This window comes from Symphalangus syndactylus, chromosome 6 (assembly GCF_028878055.3).
Source record: "Symphalangus syndactylus isolate Jambi chromosome 6, NHGRI_mSymSyn1-v2.1_pri, whole genome shotgun sequence".
In the NCBI taxonomy this organism is placed as follows: Eukaryota; Metazoa; Chordata; class Mammalia; order Primates; family Hylobatidae; genus Symphalangus; species Symphalangus syndactylus.
The window spans coordinates 58,682,760-58,706,174 of NC_072428.2; the positions used below are offsets into that span (position 1 = coordinate 58,682,760).

The following is a 23,415-nucleotide window of genomic DNA, read 5'->3' on the forward strand; positions in this document are numbered from 1 at the left end:
TCCTGTCCTCAAGTGATCCTCCTGCCTCGGCCTCCCAAAGTGCTAGGATTACAGGTGTGAGCCACTGTGCCTAATTTATATCTTTTTTTTTTTTTTTCCCCGAGATGGAGCTTCGCTCTTGTCACTCAGGCTGGCGTGCAATGGCGCCATCTCTGCTCCCTGCAACCCCCACCTCCTGGGTTCAAGCTATTCTGCCTCAGGCTCCCAAGTAGCTGGGATTACAGGCGCCTGCCACCATGCCTGGCTAATTTTGTATTTTTAGTAGAGATGGGATTTCACCATGTTGGCCAGGCTGGTCACAAACTCCTGACCTCAGGCGATCCGCCCACCATGGCCTCCAAAAGTGCTGGGATTATAAGCGTTAGCCACCGCACCTGGCCTTATATTTGTAATTTATATCTTTTTGGATATTTCTTTTTTGTACAGTCTTGTAAGTCCCACTACCTTAAATCCTTTTTGGAGCAAATATTTAATTAAATTACATTGAATTAAATGAGCATTCTCCTTACCTTAATTTTAAGCCATCCATGCATGTAATTTTAATAGCAGCATAACATTACATTATACAGACATAATATAATGACTTAAAACTATTGCTTCTCAGAATAGGGTATTAAAAGAAAAAATACTGCTTATTTCCAAAAGTTTTGCTATCGTGAGATAAAAATATGTTTTGTTTTTTGAGATGGAGTCTTGCTCTGTCGCTCAGGATGGAGTGGAATGGTGCAATCTTGGCTCACTGCAACCTCTGCCTCCTAGGTTCATGGAATTCTCCTGCCTCAGCCCAACAAATAACTGAGATTACAGGTGTGCACCACCATGCCCGACAAATTTTTGTGTTTTTAGTAGAGACAGGGTTTCACCATGTTGGCCTGGCTGGTCAAATGAACTTCTAACCTCAGGTGATCCACCTGTCTTGGCCTCATAAAGTGCTGGGATTACATAGGTGTGAGCCACAGCGCCTGGTCAACAGTACGTTATCTTAACTGTATTATGGATTGAGAGTTGGGGAGGTATTGGAATTGCCTTTGTTTAATAAAATAGTTTGGAAGTTGCTTAGGAGGAGAGTCATTATCTTAAGAACATGTATGCAATCTAGAACCAAGCAACAAAGGAGGTAGCTAAACTGGAGCATGGTCTTCTCTTTGCAAATAGAAGGAACACGAGAGGACTCATGGAGAATTGTCTAAAGCCTTGGTTTGGAACTGGCACACTGTCATTTCCACACATATTCCATTGGCTGGCGTAAGTTAGTGGGGCAGGGAAGAATAGCCCCACCCACGGTGGAGCATAGCAAGAAAATGGAAAGAAGAGAGAATAGTTAACAAATACAATCTACTAGTAAAAAGTCCCCAGTGATGGGATGACTGGCACACTATTAAGAATAAATATGTCCAATAGTCAATTGGGAGTTGTGGTTCTGTACTATAAATCCTCTCCCCTTAATTGCCTATATTTTCCACCATCAGCTGTGTGCACAAATAGGTCATGGGAGTGACATTTATAAAAAAAAAATTAAAGACCTGTACATTAAATCTGGTGAACATTGTGTAGAACAGCAACAATGGGTTTAAGACACCCAGATGAGGAGCAGAAGTGGAAGACCAGAGCAGACCTTGAGAACACAAGCACTCCAGGAATGTGCAGAAACCTCAGGGAGGACATTACCTTTCCTTAACTCATGAAATTGAGATGTTAAGCAATCCTGTTTAGATCTTAAGGAGCAGGATGTCTCCAGTGAAAATGCGGGTGACAAAAGTATCTGAATCTCTTAAGTACTGCCTTGGAATCTAATCTCATAGGAGTAATTACTGATCAAAGTATGGACTCTTTTCCCCAGGCTCTTGATAATGCTGAATTTCTTCATGATGAAAAGATTAAGTAGACATTCAAGAATGTCCACCCTAAATTGTCAGCCATATTAAAACCAAGAAAGGAAACCATAGACCAACCTTGAAAATAAGAAAAAAATATACAAACAGATGTGATTCCTGAATTATAATGCTCTTTGAAAATGGCTGTTCTGAACAATTTTGTGATTGAATTTAAAATTCCATACATATTAATTCCTTAAACCTCAAAAGTTAACAATACTGTAAATAGGTAAACAGTTGTCTCTGATGTCAAGTCAAACGATATTTTAAGTCTGACAAGAAAGAAAGGTAACTGCCAAAGTAAATATCTCAAGCAGCTATGGATCATGACAGGCTTTATTATATATACAGTACTTATGAAATCACAAGTCGTGGCCAGGCACGGTGGCTCAGACCTGTAATCCCAGCACTTGGGGAGGCCAAGGCGGGAGGAGTGCTTGAGCCTGGGAGTTCGAGACCAGCTTGAGCAACATGGTGAAACCCCTTCTCTACAAAATATACAAAAATTAGCCAGGTGTGGTGGTGTACACCTGTGGTCCCAGCTACTTGGGCTGCTGAGGCAGGAAGATCACCTGAGCCCAGGGAAGTCGAGGCTTCAGTGAGCCATGATCGCGCCACTGTACTTCAACCTAGGTGACAGAGCGAGACTCTGTCTCAAAAGAAAACAAACTAAAAAACCAAAAAACAGAAAACTAAACCTTTGGACCTCATAGTAAAATGAAAAATTGAAAAAGAAATTCCAAAACAGTCACAAGGGAACTTTTTTTTTTTTTCTGAGACAGAGTCTAGCTCTGTCGCCCAGGCTGGAGTGCAATGGCACGATCTCGGCTCACTGCAACCTCTGCCTCCCGGGTTCAAGCAATTCTCCTGCCTCAGCCTCCTGAGTAGCTGGGATTACAGGCACACACCACCACATCCAGCTAATTTTTGTATTTTTAGTAGAGATGGGGTTTCACTGTGTTTCCCAGGCTGGTCTCGAACTCCTGACCTCGTGATCCGCCTGCCTCGGCCTCCCAAAGTGCTGGGATTACAAGCGTGAGCCACCACGCCTGGCACAAGGGAACTTTATGTATGTTATCATCCATCTCACGTGGCTTCAGTTTAAACATTTGCTCTACAAAATGATGGATGTAGTGGCTGCTCTCTCTGTTTAAAGATGTGAAGGATGTACAGCCCTGATACTTCCCAGAAAAGTCTGTAAGAGACACTGTGACTTTGGCCTTGCCCTTGCCCTACATTTCTTTTAGCCTTGAAATTTTGACTTGGCAATATCAGAGCCCTAAAATGTGCTGGATATTTTCAAATATATTACTTGATTTTACTCTCTGTATTAGTTTCCTGAGGCCGCCAACCACAAACTTGATAGCTTAAAACAGCAAACATTTATTCTCTCACAGTTCTGGAGGCTAGAATTCCAAAATTCACTTATTGGCAGAACTGTCCTCTCTCTGGAGGCTCTAGGAGAGAATCTGTACCTTGCCTCTTCCAGCTTCTGGCTGCTGCCACAGCATTCCTGAGCTTGTGGTCATTTTTATTTATTTAATTTTTTAATTTTTTGAGGCAGGGTCTCACTCTATCTCCCAGCCTGAGTGCAGTGTGATCATGGCTCACTTCAGCCTTGAACTTCCAGGCTAATGTAATCCTCCCACCTCAGCCTCCCAAGTAGCTGGGACTACAACTGTGGGCCACCATGCCTGGCTATTTATTTATTAGTAGAGATGGGATCTTGCTATGTTGCTTAGGCTGGTCTCGAATTCCTGGATGCAAGTGATCCTCTCCCTCAGCCTCCCACAGTGTTGGGATACAGGTGTGAGCCACTGCACCTGGCCTCTTATGGTTGTATTACCCCTCCTTTACATTGTCTTCTCTTCTGTGTGCCCCTTATAAGGATTTATAAGGAAAGATTGTCACTGGATTTAGGATCCACCCAGATAATACAGGAGAATCTCCTCATCTTCAAATCTTTAACTTAATTACATCTGCAAAAACTATTTTTCCAAATAAGGTAACATCTATAGATTCTGGGGATTATGAAGTGGACATAGCATTTGGGGGACCACCATTCAACCCACTGCACTCTCACAACCTTGTGGAGCAGATCCCCTTTCAAGGACTCCCCCAGAGTTTCTTGCTTAAGAACACTGTAATTGATGAGCTGCCATTCAAAGTAAGGTCTCGGACGGTCACAGTGGCTCACACCTGTAATCCCAGCACTTTGGGAGGCTGAGGCAGGCGGATCACTTGAGGTCAGGGGTTCAAGACCAGCCTGGCGAACATGGTGAAACCCGTCTCTACTAAAAATACAAAAAAAAAAAAAAAAATTAGCCGGGCATGGTGACAGGCGCCTGTAATCCCAGCTACTCGGGAGGCTGAGGCATGAGAATCGCTTGAATCTGAGAGGTAGAGGTTGCAGTGAGCCGAGATCCTGCCACTGCACTCCAGCCTGAGTGACAGAGCGAGACTCCGTCTCAAAAAAAAACAGAGTAAGGTCTCTGGTCGAATTCCAGTGCTCCTTCAATTATGCCACACTTTGTTTTTTTTTTTTTTTTTTTTTTTGAGACAGTCTCGCTCTGTCACCCAGGCTGGAGTGCAGTGGTGCAATCTCGGCTCACTGTAAGCTGCACCTCCCAGGTTCACGCCATTCTCCTGCCTCAGCCTCTCTGAGTAGCTAGGACTATAGGCGCCCGCCACCATGCCCAGCTAATTTTTTGTATTTTTAGTAGAGACGGGGTTTCACCGTGGTCTCGATCTCCTGACCTCGTGATTCGCCCGCCTCGGCCTCCCAAAGTGCTGAGATTACAAGCGTGAGCCACCGCGCCCGGCCTCCACACTTTGTTGACATCGCCATAGAACAGTAATAATACGGACATACCTCATTTTATTGCATTTGTTTTATTGTGCTTCACAGATACTGCCTATTTTGTAAATGGAAAATTTGTGGCAACTGTGTTTTGAGCAAGTCTATAGGTGCCATTGTTCCAGTAGCATATGCTCGCTTGAAGTCTCTGTGTCACATTTTGGTAATTTTCACAACATTTCAACCTTTTTCATTATTTTATATCTGTTATGGTGATCTGTGATCAGTGATTTTTGATGTCACTATTCTAATTATTTGGGGCCACCACAAACAACATCCATATAAGACAGAAAACACTGTAAATAAATGTGTGTGTTCTGACTGTCCCACTGACTGGCAATGCCCTGTCTCGCTCCCTCTCTTCAGGCCTCCCTATTCCTTGAGATACAACAACATTGAAATTCCCTGACACAAAATAATATTGAACAGTTAATAGCCCTATGTAATGGCCTCTAAGTGCTCAAGTGAAAGGAAGAGTCCCAGGCCAAGCATGGTGGCTTGCACCTGTAATATCAGCAGTTTGGGAGGCTAAGACTGGAGGATTGCCTGAGCTCAGGAGTTTGGACCAGCCTGGGCAATATAGTGAGACAAAAAATAAAATTAGCTGGGCGTGGTGGCACATGCCTGTGGACCCAGCTACTTGGGAGGTTGAGGTGGGAGGATCACATGTGCCCAAGAAGTTGAGGCTACAGTGAGCTGAGATTGCACCACTGCACTACAGCCTGGGCAACACAACAGATCCCCATCTCCAAAAAAATAAAAATAAACAAAGGAAGAGTCCCACATCTCCTACTTTAAATCAGAAGTTGGAAATGACTGGCTGGATGCGGTGGCTCATGCCTATAATCCCAACATTTTGGGAGGCCAAGGTGGGAGGCCTGCTTGAGTCCAGGAGTTGCAGACCAGCCTGGGAAACAAGGCAAGACCCTGTCTCTACAAAATTTTAAAAATTAGTTGGGTGTGGTGGCACACACCTGTGGTCCCAGCTACTCAGGAGGTTGAAATGGGAGGATTGCTTGAGCCCAGGAGGTCGAGGCTGCAGTGAGCCATGATTGCGCCACTGCACTCCAGCCTGAGCAACAGGGCAAGACCCTGTCTCAAAAAATACATAAAAATGAAAGAAAGAAAGAAAGAATCAATTGATGTGGCAAACTTCTCTGTTGTTTTATATTATGAAATTGCCACAGTCACTCCAACCTCCAGCAACCACCATCCTGATCAGTCAGCAGCCATCAACATGGAGGCAAGACCCTCCACCAGCAAGAAGATTATGACTCAGTGAAGGTTCAGATGATGGTTAGCATTTTAGCAATAAAGTATTCTTAAATTAAGGTATATGCATTGTTTTTTAGACATAATGCCAGTGTGTACTTAATAGATTATAGTATAGGCTGGGTCCAGTGACCTGTAATCCCAACACTTTGGGAGGCCAAGGCAGGAAGGTTGCTTGAACCCAGGAGCTCAAGACCAGCCTGGGCATCATAATGAGACCTCGTCTCTCCAAAGATCAGAAAACTAGCTGGGCATGGTGGCTTGCATCTGTAGTGCCAGCTACTGGGGGCGCTGAGGTGGGAGAATCACCTGAGCCCAGGAGGTTGAGGCTGCAGTGAGCCATGAACCCCAAGCCACTACACTTCAGCCTCAGTGACTATAGTATAGTGCAAACATAACTTTTGTATGCAATAGGAAACCAAAAAATTAGTGTGCCTTACTTTATTGTGATATTCTCTTTATCGTGATGGTCTAAAACTGAACTCACAGTATCTGTGAGGTATACCTGTACTAATATCCAATGTTGATTGAGCTTTTTCTATGTCCCAGGTGCTGCCACAAGTACTTTTTATTCCATTTTATTTATTTATTTATTTTTGAGACTGAATCTCGCTTTGTTGCCCAGGCTGGAGTGCAGTGGCACGTTCTCGTCTCTAGCATCCTCTGCCTCCCAAATGATTCTCCTGCCTTAGCTTCCTGAGTAGCTGGGATTACAGATGCACGACACCACACCCAGCTAATTTTTTTTTTGTATTTTTTGGTAGAGACAGGTTTCTTCCCCATGTTGCCTGGGCTGGTCTCAAACTCCTGGCCTCAAGTGATCCACCCGCCTTGGCCTACCAAAGTGCTGGGGTTACAGGCATGAGCCACCACACCTGGCCTTTTTTTCTTTTTTTTTTTTTTTTGAGACAGTGTCTCACTTTGTTGCATAGGCTGGAATACAGTGGTGTGATCACAGCTCACTGCAGCCTCAACCTTCTGGGCTCAAGCCATCCTCCCACCTCAGTCCCCCGAGTAGCTGGGACTACAGGCCAGTACCAACATGACTGGCTAATTTAAAATCTTTTGTAGAGACAGGGTCTTATTATGTTGCCCAGGCAACATAATAATAGTGAATTTGAGCTCAAGTGAGCTCAAGTGATCTGCCCACCTAGGCCTCCCAAAGCCCTGGGATTACAGGCATGAGCCACCGTGCCCAGCCAGGTCTTTTAAAAATATCTCCATGTCCCTGTTCCATACGTTCAATCTTTCCGCTAGCTTCTTTAACACATACAATATGGTTACAACCACTGTTTTAAGTCTTTACCTACTACTTCTACCATCTCTGGTTTTGTTTATCATCTAACATCATAATTTCTGGATCAGTTTCTACCAATTAATTCTTTTCCTCCTGTGGGTTGTATTTTTCCACTTTTTTTGCAAGCATTATAGTCCTAGACAAACTCCTCAGCTTTTTTTATAGGCATGGTTAAGTAACTTGAAAAGTTTGATTCTTTCACTGCTTGCTTCTTTTTTTTTTCTTTTCTTTTCTTTTTTTTTTTTTTTTTTTTTTTTGAGACAGAGTCTCACTCTGTTGCCCAGGCTGGAGTGCAGTGGTGTGATTTCAGCTCACTGCAACCTCCGCCCCCTGGGTTCAAATGACTCTCCTGCCTCAGCCTGCCAGGTAACTGAGGTTACAGGCATGGGCCACCACTCCTGGCTAATTTTTTGTATTTTTATTAGAGATGAGGTTTCACTATGTTGGCCAGGCTGGTCTCAAACTCCTGACCTCAAATGGTCCTCCCACCTCAGCCTCCCAACGTTCTGGGATTACAGGTGTGAGCCACCACGCCCAGCCCTGCTTGCTTTTAAGCTTTAAGTAAAACCAGAACAGTATTTAATTTAGGGTAAATTTTCTCCACTACTAATGCAAGACCTTTTTACTCTAACTGAGGCCCTGTGAATTATAAGGTCTTTCTCTCTGGCTGTTGGGAATATGCACTTTTCCTGGTCCTGATCTCTGGACACTGCTCCCACTAATCTTTTCTCTACCCAGCTTTGGGTGGTTTCCTCGCATATGTGCACTGATGAGTATGGCACTGAATACTCAAGAGGGACCTCATGCAGGTCTCCAGAGTCTTCTCTCTGTGGAGTCCTCTCCTCTCTGATACTCTGCCTTGAAACTCTTGTTGTTTGGCTTCCTGGGATTCCCAGATCTTTCTCTTCAATTCAAGGTAACTCCCAGTCTCTGCCTGGGTTCCCTTCTCTGCACCAGGCCCTGAATATCTTCTCCAGTCAGCAAGCTGGGGCAATCATAAGACCTGTCTCATTTGCTCCCTGTCTCTGAGTTCCTTGTCCTTAGTTGCCTAATGTACAATGTGTTGAGATCCATTGTTTCACATATTTTGTCCAGTTTTTTGTTGTTTCAGGTAGAAAGGTAAATCCAGTGCCTGTTACTCCATTTTGCCCAAAACAAGGCATCTCTAGGGATATTTATCACAGTTGCTTTGAAGTTCTGCTCTCCATATTCTCTTTCCTCCAAGAAACATTCTGTTATTTTTGTTTGTTTCTTCTTAATTTTATTTATTTATTTATTTATTTTTGAGACAGGATCTCACTCTGTCACCCAAGCTGGAGTGCAGTGGCATGATCTCAGCTCACTGCAACCTCCACCTCCTGGGCTCAAGCAATCCTCGTGGCTCAGGCTCCCCAGTAGCTGGGATCACAGGCACATGCCACCACGCCTGGCCATTCGTTTGTTCCTAATTTTAACATTATAAGCTTTCTTCAAATGTCTGTCTCTTGGCTGAGCACAGTGGCTCATGCCTATAATCCCAGCACTTTGGGAGGCTGATGTGGCAGATCACTTGAGCCCAGGAGTTCAAGACCAGCCTAGGCAACATGGCGAAACCCCATTTCTACTAAAAATAGGAAAATTAGCTGGGCATAGTGGCACACACCTGTAGTCCCAGCCACTTGGGAGGCTGAGGTGGGAGGATCACCTGACTCCAGGAGGCAGAGGTTGCAGTGAGCCAAGATCATGCCTGGGTGACAGAGTAAGATCCTGTCTCAAAAAAAAAAAAGTAAGCTACTAAAAACAGCAAAAGAGCTGATCTGAACCTCTGTGTAGGTATGGCAGAGCTTGCTGTTTACATCTCCAATATTCACTTTCTCCCTCTCTCTTAAAGAACACAATTGTCTGGAGATGGTATTGTGCCCAGCACACACACACATACACACAAAAGCAATTACATTTTCCAGTCTCTCTTGCATACTGTGTAGAGGTGTGGCCATATGTCACAATTCTAGCCAACAAAATGTAAACAGATGTCATTGGGTGGGACTTCTGGGGAAGTCCCTTAAAATGAAGTGTATCTATTTTCTATTAGTGAATGACAAACCACTCCAAAACATAGAGGGGTTTTCTTTGTTTTTCATTTTTCTATTTCAAACTACAATCATCAATAGAACAGAGAGGTTTAAAACATCATTATTTACTCATGATTCTGCAATTCAGGCAGGTCTCCACTGAGCAATCCTGGGGTCACTCACTCAGCTGGGTCATCTGGCAGTTCATTTGAGGCTTGATAGCCTCCTCTATTCCCCCTCTCATAACCTCTCCAGTGGAATTGCCTGGTTTTCTTTTATGGCAGTGGAAGCATTCCAAGAGAGCAAGCCCCGTGCACAAATGCTTATGAAGCCTTGGCTTGTGTCATATTTGCTGATGTCCCATTGGCAAACAAATCACATTGTCAAGCCCAAAGTCAAAGTGGGAGAGGGCTATGCACTTCTATCATTGAGCAGTGAAGCAGCCTACAACCACTCTGGGAAGCATTCGTGTCGCCAGGTGTGGAAGCAACCCTGGAGCTGGTGAAGGAGGTAGCTTTTTGGTAAGCCTGGAAGTAGTTGTAACACTACTTGCTCGATATGGGACCCTCTTAGGACATACCAAAGGTCTTGTGCTCAGAGCAATCACATAGAATAGCAAGTTGGGAACTTTTCTATATATAATCCCCAAGCCTTTAGTTAAATGTTGATGCATATTATCCCTGGCATTAGCATGGTGTGTCCATGCTCAGACCAAAGTAATAAAGAGGAAAAAAAATCCCACCAGTAAGGTCCATTGATGGTAGTTCTACACAGACCCTAGGAAAATCATGATCCAGGAAATGCAGCAATTTGAACAATGGGCCAAGTGGTACTGATTAGCCTGGAGCAAGAAAATGATTAAAAAAAAAAAAAAAGGCTGGAACAAAGAATGATTCACACTACAAGTACACCACCACCAATCCCAAGGACTCCCAGAAGCAGCTGAAAAAGACTTTGATGGAGAGGGAAGTCAAAGTTCTTAGGCCAAGTAGATATGGACTTAGTGCATCAAGTAAGTTTGGATCAATATCAAAGTAAAAAAGGGAGACTGTTGTAGACTAAAAGAGAATAAAGCTGTTTTTCTCAAATTTTGATGAATTTTAGAAATGCCTGAGGAAGATTTTTAAAACCCAATGGTCAGACCACACCCAAAACAGTTAAATTAAGGTCTCTAGGGATGGAGCCCGTATTTCTTAAGGCTACTTGACTGATTGATTCCAAAATGTGGCCAAGGTGAGAATCTCTGAACTGAAGAAAACCTAACAATCAAGTGTAATGCATGAACTTTGTTTGGATTTTTTAAAAAGACCATAAAATACATTTGTGGAACAATTGTCAAAATAGATAATACATTACATGTAATATTTTAGATTTGTTAACTTTTTTTTTTTTTGAGACAGAGTCTCTCTCTGTTGCCCAGGCTGGAGTGCAATGGCACGATCTTGACTCACTGCAACCTCCGCCTCTCAGGTTCAAGCAATTCTCCTGCCTCAGCCTCCCAAGTAGAGGGGAGTACAGGCACACACCACCATGCCCGGCTAATTTTTGTATTTTTATAGAGATGGGGTTTCACTATATTGGCCAGGCTGGTCTCAAATTCCTGACCTGAAGTGATCCACCCGCCTCGGCCTCCCGAAGTGCTGGGATTACAGGCGTGAGCCATCATGTTCAGCCTAGATTTGTTAATTTTTAAAGAAGTGATAATGTGGGCTGAGTGTGGTGGCTCACACTTGTGATCCCAACACTGGAAGGCCGAGGTGGGAGGATCACTTGACCCCAGGAGTTGGAGACCATCCTGGGCAACATAAGGAGACCCCATCTCTACAAAAAATTTTAAAAATCAGCCAGGCATGGTGGCACACACCTGTAGTCCCAGCTACTGAGGAGGCTGAGGTGGGAGGATTGCTTGAGCTCAGGAGGTCAAAGCTGGAGAGAGCTGTGATTGTCCTACTGCACTCCAGCCTGGGTGACAGAGTAAGACCCTGACTCAAAAAAAAAAAAAAAAGAAAAGGAAGGAAGGAGAGAGAAAAAAAGAAATAATGGTAATCGTGTTATTCTTAAGAGATGTAAACTGAAGTATTTAGGTGGAGGGATGTTAATGTCTGCAACTTACCTTCAAATTGTTCAGCGAACGATTATAAATGTACATATGCATGTGTATAGAGAAAGAGATCAAGTAAATGTGTCAAAATAGTAATAACTGGTGGAGCTAGGTACAAAGTTCAATATGGGCCAGGTGCAGTGGCTCATGCCTGTAATCCCAGGACTTTCAGAGGCCAAAGTGGGCAGCTCACCTAAGGTCAGGAGTTCAAGACCAGACTGGCCTACATGGTGAAACCCCATCTTTACTAAAAATTTAAAAATTAGCTCGGCATGGTGGTGCACGCTTGTAGTTCCACCTATCTGGGAGGCCAAGGCAGGAGAATCACTTCAACCCAAGAGGCGGAGGTTGCAGTGAGCCGAGGTGGTGCCACTGCACTACAGCCTGGGCAACACAGTGAGAACCTGTCTCAAAAAAGAAACAAATTCAATATACTGCTCTTTTACCTTTTCTGTATATATGAAAACTTTCCACATAAAAAGTTTGGGAAAAGTTATTTGGGGAATTCACATATGAACACCTGTACTCATAAGCAGATGAAATCCCTCCTGAAGTCCCATCTGAGATTTTTTTTTTTTTTGAAACAAAGTCTCACTCTATCACCCAGGCTGGAGTGCAGTGGGATGATCTCAGCTCACTGTAACCTCTGTCTCCTGGGTTCAAGTGATTATCCTGCCTCAGCCTCCCAAGTAGCTGGGATTACAGGCATGTACCACCACACCTGGCTAATTTTTTTGTATTTTTAGTGGAGTATTTTAGTAGAAAATTTAGTTTCACCATGTTGGCCAGGTGGGTCTTGAACTCCTGACCTCAAGTGATCTACCTGCCTCGGCCTCCCAAAGTGCTGGGATTACAGGCATTAGCCACTGCACCCTGCCTCATCTGAGATTATTAAAACTCATGTAATCATGTATATCTGCATGAGGGCAAGACTAAAGTGAGGCCAGTGAGAAGCCTAGTCCTGGCCCTGATACGCACCATAGATTAGAACAAGTTGGTAATTAGAATGGGGTCCATACCAATGAAGAGGAGTGGTCACCCCTCGTTTGGGTCGACCAGTGAACTGTTATTGGGCCTGAAGTTAATGAGACTCTACAGCAGTTGCCAGCCTTAACTGCACAATGAAATCATCTGAAGGAGCTTTAAAAAATATTTTTTCCTGGGCCCCACTGCTGGAGATTCTGATTTGTTTCAGGTATTGTCTGGGTATGCCCTACATTGGAGTGTTTTAACTCACCCCAGGTGATTCTAATTAATGTGCAGCCAAAGTTGAGAACCATTGCTCTTCATACTGCCTTATACAACCTGGACAACTATAAAGGGATTGGTAAGGTTCTCAGGGAGAAGAGCTATGTGGTTTTACCAGAGTTGGAAGAGAGTTTTTTATTATCATTTGAGACTCAGAGAGATTCTAGCAATAGGAGGAGCCAGAAAGTTCTTTTTTTTTTTTAATTTTAAAATTTAAAAATAGAGACAGAGTCTCACTATGTTGCTCAGGCTGGTCTTGAACTCCTGGGCTCAAGCAATCCTCCTGCCTCGGCCTCCCAAAGTGCTAGGATTACAGGTGTGAGCCACCATGCCTGGCCTAGAAAGTTCTCATACCATGGAGACTAGACCTTTTTTCTCAAGGGCAAGGAAGAATATGTTTAAAATACTTGGGCATAGGAGCAACCCAACAGGCCCAAACCTGGAGCTCTCAAAGGGATGGGATGAATTACTGTTGTCAGTTGTAAGTATTAGAGACAGCTGCTCAGCCTTTTGAAGAAATGGCAAGGAACAGAAAACTGAAAGTATCCTCAAGGAGTCAGATTCTAACCCAAAAGAAAAGTTTCTGGACATTGGTTGAAATATACATGACACTGCAGGAGGGGAAGGTATCATAAAGTGAAAAATTCAGTGGTTTGTGAAAGGTCTGGATAGACACAGTGGTTATCTCATTAGGAGGCAAAGCCAGGTTCTTATAGGTACACATGGTCTCTCTTGAGTAGGAGGTCACTTCCAGATCTGTCACCACAGAAGAGGTGTCCCAAAGGGAAAAGAAACAAAGTGAGAGAGGATTGGGTAGGCAGTACTCATTCTAGCTTGCCTGGGACTTCCAAGTTGGTTTTATTTATTTTTTGAGAGAGGGTCTCCCTGTGTCACCTAGGCTGGAGTGCAGTGGCAAGATCTTGGCTCACTGCAACCTTTGCCTCCCAGGTTCGAGCGATTCTCATGCCTCAGCCTCCGAGTAGCTGGGACTACAGGCATGTGCCACCACACCTGGCTAACTTTTTTTTATTTTTAGTAGAGACAGTGATATGGTTTGGCTGTCTCCCCACCCAGATCTCATCTTGAATTCTCACGTGTTGTGGGAGGGACCTTGTGGGAGGTAACTGAATCATGGGGGCAGGTCTTTTCCGTGTTGTTCTCGTGACAGTGACTAAGTCTCATGAGATCTCATGGTTTTAAAAAGGGGAGTTTCCCTGCACTTGCTCTCTCTTGTCTGTTGTCATGTGAGATATGCCTTTCACCTTCCACCATGATTGTGAGGCTTCCCCAGCCACGTGGAACTGTAAGTCCATTAAAACTCTCTCTTTTGTAAATTGCCCAGTCTCAGGTATGTCTTTATCAGCAGTGTGAAAACAGACTACTACAGATGGGGTTTCACCATGTTGGCCAGGCTGGTCTCGAACCGCTGACCTCAAGTTCTCCTCCCACCTCAGCCTCCCAAAGTGCTGTGATTACAGGCATGAGCCACTGCACCTGATGAGACTTCCAAGTGTTCCTACTGGAAGTCCTGTATCCCAAGAAACTCTTTGATCCCAAGACAGAAACCCTATGTCCCAAGAAGGTCCCAGAAAACCCACATAGCTGATCAAGCTACTATGCAGGGAAGGGGGTCATCTAATTCAGACCTGGACTTGGAGAAGAATGAATGTCTACATGTATCCTCCTTTAGAGGACAAGTCCTGTATTAGGGTGAGAAGCAAAACCAAAACTGAGACTCTCGTGCAAGTGGTTTATTGATGGAGTGCTCTTAGGAGAAGGGGAGGCCGGGCGCGGTGGCTCACGCTTGTAATCTCAGCACTTTGGGAGGCCGAGGCGGGGGATCACAAGGTCAGGAGATCGAGACCACGGTGAAACCCCGTCTCTACTAAAAACACAAAAAATTAGCCGGGCGTGGTGGTGGGCGCCTGTAGTCCCAGCTACTCGGAGAGGCTGAGGCAGGAGAATGGCGTGAACCCGGGAGGCGGAGCTTGCAGTGAGCCGAGATTGAGCCACTGCACTCCAGCCTGGGCGACAGAGCGAGACTCCGTCTCAAAAAAAAAAAAAAAAAAAGGAGAAGGGGAGTGAGGGGAGCAGCGTAGGACAGAGGAAAAAAACTGAGTAAGAATGTGCTCTCAGAAGAAGACTGACTTCAGCTTGATTCCAAGAGGAGCTTTGGGAAAGGAAGTTCCTTGATGTAAGAGGTCAGTCTTTTGTACCTCCATGCAAGAGGTAGCAATTCTTTTCTAGAGACGGTCTCAAAATCAGAATACGTCAAAATCACCTGGAGGGTTTGGTAAATCAGAAGGCTGTGCCAACCCCCAGAGATTCTGATTCGGTAGGTCTGAGGTGGGGCCTGAGGATTTGTATTTCCAGTAAGTTCACAGGTAATGCTGATGATGCACTTTGAAAACCTCCACTCTAGAGAAGAGGACAGCTCTGAGGTTTTAGCACCCACAGCATCTCGCAAAGGGGATCAGGAAAGCACCTACTACATGAAGGCACATGCCAGAGATAGATGGATTGGACCCCAAGCTGGGGCTATGTAGACTACATCTTTAGGTCAGAACATCTAGATTCACAGTATCTCGTATGTTCCTGTTGTCATCTCACATCTCTTGCCAACGCATTGTTGAAACATTCTTACTTGGCCTTGTTATTGGACTTCATGAGAAGGGTCTGGGAGATATATGAGGCTTTGAAGAGGAAGTAGCTGCAAGTTGCTAGGCAAACATAGTGGCGTCAGTTGCAATGGAGTGGAAAGTCCTTAAATGAGAGATCAGTATTTAGTGGCAAGGCTCTAGACCAACCCTGGAAATTGCCTGATGTTTGTGAAATTAAAAGAAAATGGCTTTGATGGCAACTTTTAATTTCATAAGCCATGCCAGAATTCATAACAGTCTCTGCTCCTGAGGATCACCACCAGGTGAAGGTGAACGAATAAATGTTAAAATGGAATTCGTTTCTTTTGGTGGGGTACATCAGGTAGAACTCGGAGAATACCTTGTACCCCTGGGCCTTAATGTCCATCTCCAGGCAGTGCATGAGGTCGCTGCTGTCTAGGACCGCCTTCCAGGGCCCAAACTTGACAACGGACTTAAACATCTTCTTATCCTGCAGAAAACACAGGACCTCTGAATAATATGCATCCTGCTCCTCAGTTTCCACCAGGCACACAAGCACGCTGGACTTACGTGCTGTTATGGCCTCTGCACGCGCCAGGCGCACCATGAGCTCCAGGTTCTCGCTGTAGCCCGGCACTTGCAGCAAAAACTGCTTCCGAGACACCTGCTCACCAAAGATCTGCGGCATGTCCTCCAGCAGCTTGACCAAAGGCTTGATTTCGTAGAACTGAGCCTCACGGTACACTTCAGGGATGTGCTGTGTGGGCACTTGCCCAGTGCGCAGGTAGTCCAGGATGGGTCTGAAATAGGTGCTGGGGCGGTCGATGAAGAAGCGGCCTTCCGAGTCTGTGGAGGCCTTGGCTAAGCTAGAGAACATCTCTGCCAGCTTTGAGCCCGGAAATTTCCTCAGGGTACCCAGGGTGGTAGTGTGGAACTCACCCCCCACATTCAGCTCCACAACGGTAGACATCTGGGGGCACAAGAGGCAGAGTAAACCAACACGCCATCTCCCCTGAGCTCATTACTTATTTTTATCCAAAGTATAACTGGATAAAAAACTTAGGGGAGCCATAATGATTGGCTTCGGCTAGTGAAAGGCCCATCTTACTAAAGAGGGTTATATTTATGCTGTGTTGCTCCAGGGGGTGGGCTTTTTTTTTTTTTTTTTTTTAGGCGGAGTCTCGCTCTGTCACCCAGGCTAGAGTGCAGTGGCGCAATCTCGGCTCACTGCAACTTCCACCTCGATTAAAGCAACTCTCCTGCCTCAGCCTCCCTAATAGCTGGGACTACAGGCAGCCGCCATCATGCCCAACTAATTTTTGTATTTTTAGTAAAGACGAGGTTTCGCCATGTTTGCTAGGCTGGTCGCAAACTCCTGACCTCACGTGATCTGCCTGCCTCAGCCTCCCACAGTGCCCGGCCGAGGGTGGGCATTTTAAAGAGGAAGAAAGGTTTCTGTTTGAAAAAAGAATACCCTTTCAAGCATCTTAATTTTAGGTCATAGAATGTTATGGGAGGAGGCCAGGCACGGTGGCTCACGCCTGTAATCCCAGCACTTTGGGAGGATGAGGCAGGCAGATCACCTGAGGTCAGGAGTTCAAGACAAGCCTGGCCAACTTGGCAAAACCCTGTTTCTACTAAAAACACAAAAATTAGCCAGGTGTGGTGGCACGTGCCTGTAATCCCAGCTACTCGGGAGGCTGAGGCACGAGAATCACCTGAACCTGGGAGGTGGAGGCTGCAGTGAGCCAAGATCACCCCACTGCACTTCAGCCTGGGTGACAGAGTAAGACTCTGTCTCAAAAAACCAATAATAACAACAACAACAATAACAGAAGAATGTTATGGGAAGAGGCTGCCATGGAAGGAAGTCTCAGCAATGATACTTCCAAAGTCTGTGGCCTTTGGCAAGCCTTTTTCCCTCTTATGGCCTCAGTTTCCTCATCTATAAAATGGGGATATTGGCCAGGCATAGTGGCTCATGCCTGTAATCCTAACACTTTGGGAGGCCAAGGCAGGAGGATCACTTTTGGCCAAGAGTTGGAGACAAGCACAGGCAACATAGAGAGACCCCATCTCTGTTGTTTTTTAAATAGGTTTAAGGAAAAAAATTTTTTTTCAAAAGTAAAGGCCGGGCATGGTGCCTCATGCCTATAATCCCATCACTTTGGGAGACTGAGGTGAGTGGATCACTTGAGACCAGGAGTTCGAAACCAGCCTGGCCAACATGGTGAAACCCTATCTCTACTAAAAATACAGTAATTAGCCGGGGATGGTGGCACATGCCTATAGTCCCAGCTGCTTGGGAGGCTGAGGCAGGAGAATCGCCTGAACCCAGGAGGCAGAGGTTACAATGAGCTGAGATCATGCCACTGCACTCCAGCCTGGGCGACAGAATGAGAGTCCAACTCAAAAAATAAAAAATAATAAGAAAGTAAAATGGGGACATGGAGTTGTTATGAAGTCAAGAGTTTCCAAACTGGGATGCTCAGCTCTGATCTAAGATATAATAAAAGCCGGGGGTGAGGGAAGAGGGACAATTCCAACATTTCAGAAAGACTAAAGAAACCATACATGTGTTCATTCGGGAAGAATTTCTTGGGTATTTACTATGTATCCACATCCTGTGCTGGGAGTTGAGGACAAACATTCTAATTTCATATAGATTAGAAGTTCTGGTTAACAGTTGACATGCCCTTGAATGATTTAAAAATGGAATTTTTTCTTTTCTTTTCTTTTTTTTTTTTTTGAGACAGAGTCTTGCTCTGTTGCCCAGGCTAGAGTGCAGTGATGTGATCTTGGCTCACTACAACGTCAGCCTCCCAGGCTCAAGCAATTATCGTGCCTCAGCCTCCCAAGTACAGATGTGCACCACTATGCCTGGCTAATTTTTGTATTTTTAGTACAGACTGGGTTTCACCATGTTGGCCAGGCTGGTCTCGAGCTCCTGACCTTAAGTGATCTGCCCACCTCAGCCTCCCAAATTGTTGGGATTACAGGCGTGAGCCATAGCCCCTGGCCAGAAAATTGAATTTTTTTTTTAAGAGATGCGGTCTTGCTCTGTTGTTGCCCAGACTGGGTGTGCAGTGGCATGATCATAACTCACTGCAGCCTTGAACGTGGGCTCAAGTCATCCTCCTGCCTCAGACTCCCAAGTAGATGGGATTACAGGACATTCAATACTGCATCTGGCTACTTAAAAAAAATTTTTTTAGAGACGGGTCTTACTATGTTGCCCAGGCTGGTCTTGAACTCCTGGCTTCAAAGCTTCCTCCTGCCTGAGCCTCCCAAGCAGGTAGGATTACAGGTGCAAGCCACCACGCCCAGCAAAAATGGAACTTGTTTGATGAATGTTTTTCAAAATATAGGCCCATGAGACTTAAATAGTAACAGGACTATTCTTCGTAATGAAAAGGCCGGTAACTCTACATATTGTGGGTGTAAAACTGCTTCACAAACTGTGAAGTGCAGTGCAAATGCAAGTTAAGTTTGGTTGTTCAACAAAACTTTTAGAGGCCACCTCTCAGTGCCAGACCCTGGGCTGAGCACTAAGACTATTAAGTGATGATGTCAGAATTTGAACTCAGGTCCGCTTTATTCCAATCTTGGGCTCTTAGTCATTACATAAATTACCTTTGGTCTTCCAATACCTTCACTCTTCATTCCCTTAGTGACTCATTCATTCAACAAAATGTATGTTGGGCCTATTACATGCAAACCTTGTGCCAAACAGAACAGGACACAGTCCCTGCTTTCAAGGAACTCACAGGAGAGAGAGGGAAATAGATGGCTTAAGCATGTAGGTGCTGAGAGGGAAGACTCAAAGGTAGGAGGGGTCAGGTCTTTTTGTGGATGTGGGTTGGAGGCTGTCAGAGAAGGTTTCCTAAGGGATGTGACAGCTGCTGCTGCGGAATAGATGCGTAGTGTTAGAGGGAAGATTTAACCACAAGAGTGGGGATGGGGATAGGGCTCAGGAATGTCCCTCAGTCTGATTTAGGTATGTCCTCATTCTCAACTGGTCTGTGGGCTCTCCTTCTAAGATTAAAGTACTGGAGTTAAGAGAGCCAAAGGCAACTGAACTGCTGGAGAAATCTGATTGCCATGACAACGTCTCCTACCAGGACAGTTCTGCTGACTGGAAGGGAGAAGGCAGAGGAGAGGACGCATCTTGACAGCAGCCAAACAATAGAGCTGAGAAAAATAAGCCCAGAACCTCTGACTCTTTCTCCCATAAACCTCAAGGCCCGTTGGCAGGGCTGTTTGGTTACCCCTGAAGTTACCTCTGTAAAGCACGCAGTTAAATGCAAAGCTGCAGACTTTAACCCTTGAATGGACCAATATGTTCTCATTACTCCTACACCACCGAAAGCTCCCAGGTCCTCCTAATGTCCCCATATTACAGGCAAGGAAAGCTCAGAGAGAAGTCACACAGCTAGGATGTGTTGAAGTTGGAGCTGAGATGATACCTGTATTAGCATGACTCCAACACAGTATGGGTGCCTCACCCCCATCCTTCCCAACATCCTGCCCCACTACTGCCAATACTTAGATATGTGCCCAGGGCCCTTTGCTTTCCTTCTCTGGAACTAAGCTTAGTCATCTGTGAAACAGGGAGGCAAAATGGACCAAAAGAACTCTAAGCTTCCCCAGCTCTGAAAGTCTAACAGATCCAATCACATCAAATATCCTTTCTGAAGCTAATTTCCAGATGCTGCAAAAAAATAGGCTGGGTGCAGTGGCTTACGCCTATAATCCCAGCACTTTGGGAGGCCAAGGTGGGAGGATCACTTGAGGCCAGGAGTTCAAGACTAGCCTGGGCAACATGGCAAAACCCCATCTCTACTAAAAATACAAAAAATTAGCTGGGCCCTGGTGGCGCATGCCTGTAATCCCAGCTACTTGGGAGGCTGAGGCAGGAGAATTGCTCGAACCCAGAAGGCAGAGGTTGCAGTGAGCCAAGATTGCACCACTGCACTCCAGCCTAGGTGACAGAGGGAGACCCTGTCTCAAAAAAAAAAAAAAAAAAAGTTTCCTGCACTGACATCTTCAGCTCCATTTCTTTATCAAACAAGACCTCAGCCCTGTTCCTAAGCTTCTTTTTGTTTTTTGTTTTTGTTTGTTTGTTTTTTGTTTTGAGACAAGGTCTCACTCTGTTGCCCAGGCTGGAGTGCAGTGGTACAGTCTCTGCTCACTGCAACCTCCACCTCCTAGGCTCAAGCGATTCTCCTGCCTCAGCCTCCAGAGTGGCTGGGACTACAGGCATGTGCCACCATGTCCAGCTAATTTCTGTATTTTTTATAGAGACAGGGTTTCGCCATGTTGGCCAGGCTGGTCTCGAACTCCTGAGCTAGGTGGTCCACCCACCTCTGCCTCCCAAAGTGCTGGAACTACAGGCATGAGCTACCATGCCTGGCTTAGAGTACGTTTTCTGAAGTACAAATCTGATCCTGTGACTCCCTGCATTAAACACTTGAGTAACTTTTCATTCCCTTCCAGATAAACTCCAGACTCCATAACAAGGTTTACAGGCCCTTTGCAACTAGGCTGCTACTTCACCCCTCACAATCAACTACCAGAACTGCCTGCTGCTCCCCACCCCTCCAATCCAGAGCTGGCCAGGCCCCCTCACCTCCAGAAGCTCACTCACTTGCCATCCACACTCCTTTCTCTGACCCCACTCATCCTTCAGATGAATTCCTCTGGGAGTCCTTCAGGGTGGGTTGTCTCATTGTGATCCCAAAAAGTCCTACACTACTATACTTCCACTGGCCTGGCAGTTCTTCCCTTGCAATTCCCTGTTTCTTCACTGACTGTGGGGTTCCTGGCCAAGTGCTGTTTCACGCCTGTAATCCCAGCACTTTGGGAGGCTGAGGTAGGAGGATTGCCTGAGCCTAAGAGTTTCAGACCAGCCTGGAGTCTCAACCAGGAGTTCGAGACCAGCCTGGGTCTCACCAACATGGCGAGACCCCATCTCTATTTTGACAAACAAACAAAAACTCAGTGAGGCTCCTAAGGGAGGGGAATATCCTCTGATTTACAGGAGCATCTAGTATTCTGTTCAAGGCCAATCTTGCCCTACCTGGCATCATGCACAGTGCGTTACACTTCCCCAGTAATTCATTCAGGCATTTATGGAGCACCTAGGGTGGTCCTGGCACTAGGCATGTGGCTTTGTCAATAGCCAACAACAATGACGTGATCATGGCCCTATTAGAGAGAGCCACGCTGCCCTGCTGCTGGATCTGCTTTCCCTTCCTCCAGGTCTTTAGGATGACTCTCAGTGCAGGAGAGAACCCGAATGTTCTGCTCCCAGAGTGCACGCAGCCTTTTCCCCATCCTCTTCCCCAACTCCCCTCACCCAAGCCGGGGACCAGGCAGGCAAGCAGAGGGATTCGGGACCCAGCCAGAGGGCAGGGGCAGGCTGAAGACCCAGCCAGGGGGCAGCGGCAGGCTGGAGAGGGCTGCAGGTGAGGGAAAGATCCTCTGGCCGAGCTGGTTGGATGGGCTTCTCCCACCGGGAGCAGGGTAGGAGGTGGGGCAGAGGAGGAGCCGTGGGCTAGGACAAGCCGGGAGGAAGAGAGAAGGGAGAGGAACTAAAGACCCAATGTAGAGGGAGGAAGCAAAAGGGCAAAGAGGAGAGGCTGGACAGAGCCAAACCAGAAAGGGACACCGAGGCGCGAAAGGAGAGTGATCCCAGCAGGAGGGACAGCAAATAGAGAAGAGAGCGACCAGCCCGAGGTGAAGGGGGACAGCGCGCCAGAAGCAGGGGGCTCGGGCGTCTGGGAGGGAGGGGCAGGAGAAACTGGAAGAGGCGCAGGGACGCAGCTAGCCTCGCACTTACCGTCGGCCGCCTGGGCCGGGGGGACTGGGGCAGAGGGGTCTGGCTCGTCATCCTGCCTGCTGGCCGCTCCACTGCGCAGCCCTGCCACATGCAGATCACTTGGGCCAGCGGAAGTGCCCCTGGCTGCCCGCCCCTAGGTGGGGACACCGAGGCTCAAGGCGGGACGGGGCTGGGCCAGGCGTGGCTTGCAGTGAGACCGGGCCAAGTGCAGAAAGAAATGGACAGTCTGTCTATTTGGGGCTTCTAAAAGTTGTTAGGCCCTGAGGAGGGCTGACTTTGGAGACCGAGAAATGGAGCAGACCCCTTAAGGACTGACCTTTTGATATAGATTAATTTCCTTCCTTTTCTTTCTTTTTTTTTTTTTTTTTTCAGAGACAAGGTCTCACTCTGTCGCCCAGGCTGAAGTGCAGTGGCAGATCAGGCTCACTGCAACCTCAACCTCCTGGGCTCAAGTGATCATCCCACCTCAGCCTCCCAAAGTGGTGGGATTACAGGCCTGAGCCACGGCACCTTGCCTCTTCCTATATTTTCTTTTTCAGCTCAGATCAGATGGCACCTGAGATAGAAGACCCCATGATAGAGATAAAAGAGCCTTTGAATATTACATCTTAATGTGGAATGTTAAATGTACCTTTCTCAAACAGAAACACTGCCTATAACCAATCAAATTGCTGTAACTATACACTTAACTAATATGGAAAATGTTGAAATTCTGTTAAGCTTCCCCAGACCTTGCTTATTATTATTATTATTGCTTATTATTCCCCAGACCTTGCTTATATAAATGAATGACCCTCAAACCACTCTACTCAAGAGCACTGAACCCAGCTTATTGGAGCCTGTGTCCCCGCCATTGGCCATTCTCAAACTTTAAGCTTAAATAAATTATTTAAACATATTGCTTGAATCCCGTTATTAAAGTTGACATTAGTTAATACCCCTCTCTGGGCCTTGGAGTTCCCAGTAGTGAAATGGGGGAGGCAGAAGGAATTGACACTGACTGACATTGACAGCCAGAGACTTTCTATTCCCTACAGTCCTAGGGAATGAAAGATCCACAACACCCATTTTACAGATCAGAAAACTGGCGCTCTAGGAGGTAGGGTGGAGTTAAAATGTAAAATCTGAGGATCAACAAAACTTTTTTAAGAGTGCACTTGAGTAACAGGCAATTCTTGAATTGGGGAACACCAGATGGAAAGAGGTTGAATGTTCCCATGACAATGCATCAGAGGCAAATATTTATGGGGAGA

General features: G+C 45.9%; 1 protein-coding gene across 1 annotated transcript; it reads right to left on the reverse strand.

Annotated features, from left to right (window-relative positions):
• Positions 1 to 14,436: 14,436 nt before the first annotated feature.
• Positions 14,437 to 22,789, reverse strand: KCTD14 (potassium channel tetramerization domain containing 14). The gene is made up of 2 exons (XM_055283056.2): positions 22,163 to 22,789; positions 14,437 to 16,291 (listed from the first exon to the last, which is right to left on the reverse strand). The coding sequence occupies exons 1-2, from the start codon at positions 22,250 to 22,252 to the stop codon at positions 15,614 to 15,616; spliced, it is 768 nt and encodes a 255-aa protein (XP_055139031.1). The 5' UTR covers positions 22,253 to 22,789; the 3' UTR covers positions 14,437 to 15,613.
• Positions 22,790 to 23,415: the final 626 nt, after the last annotated feature.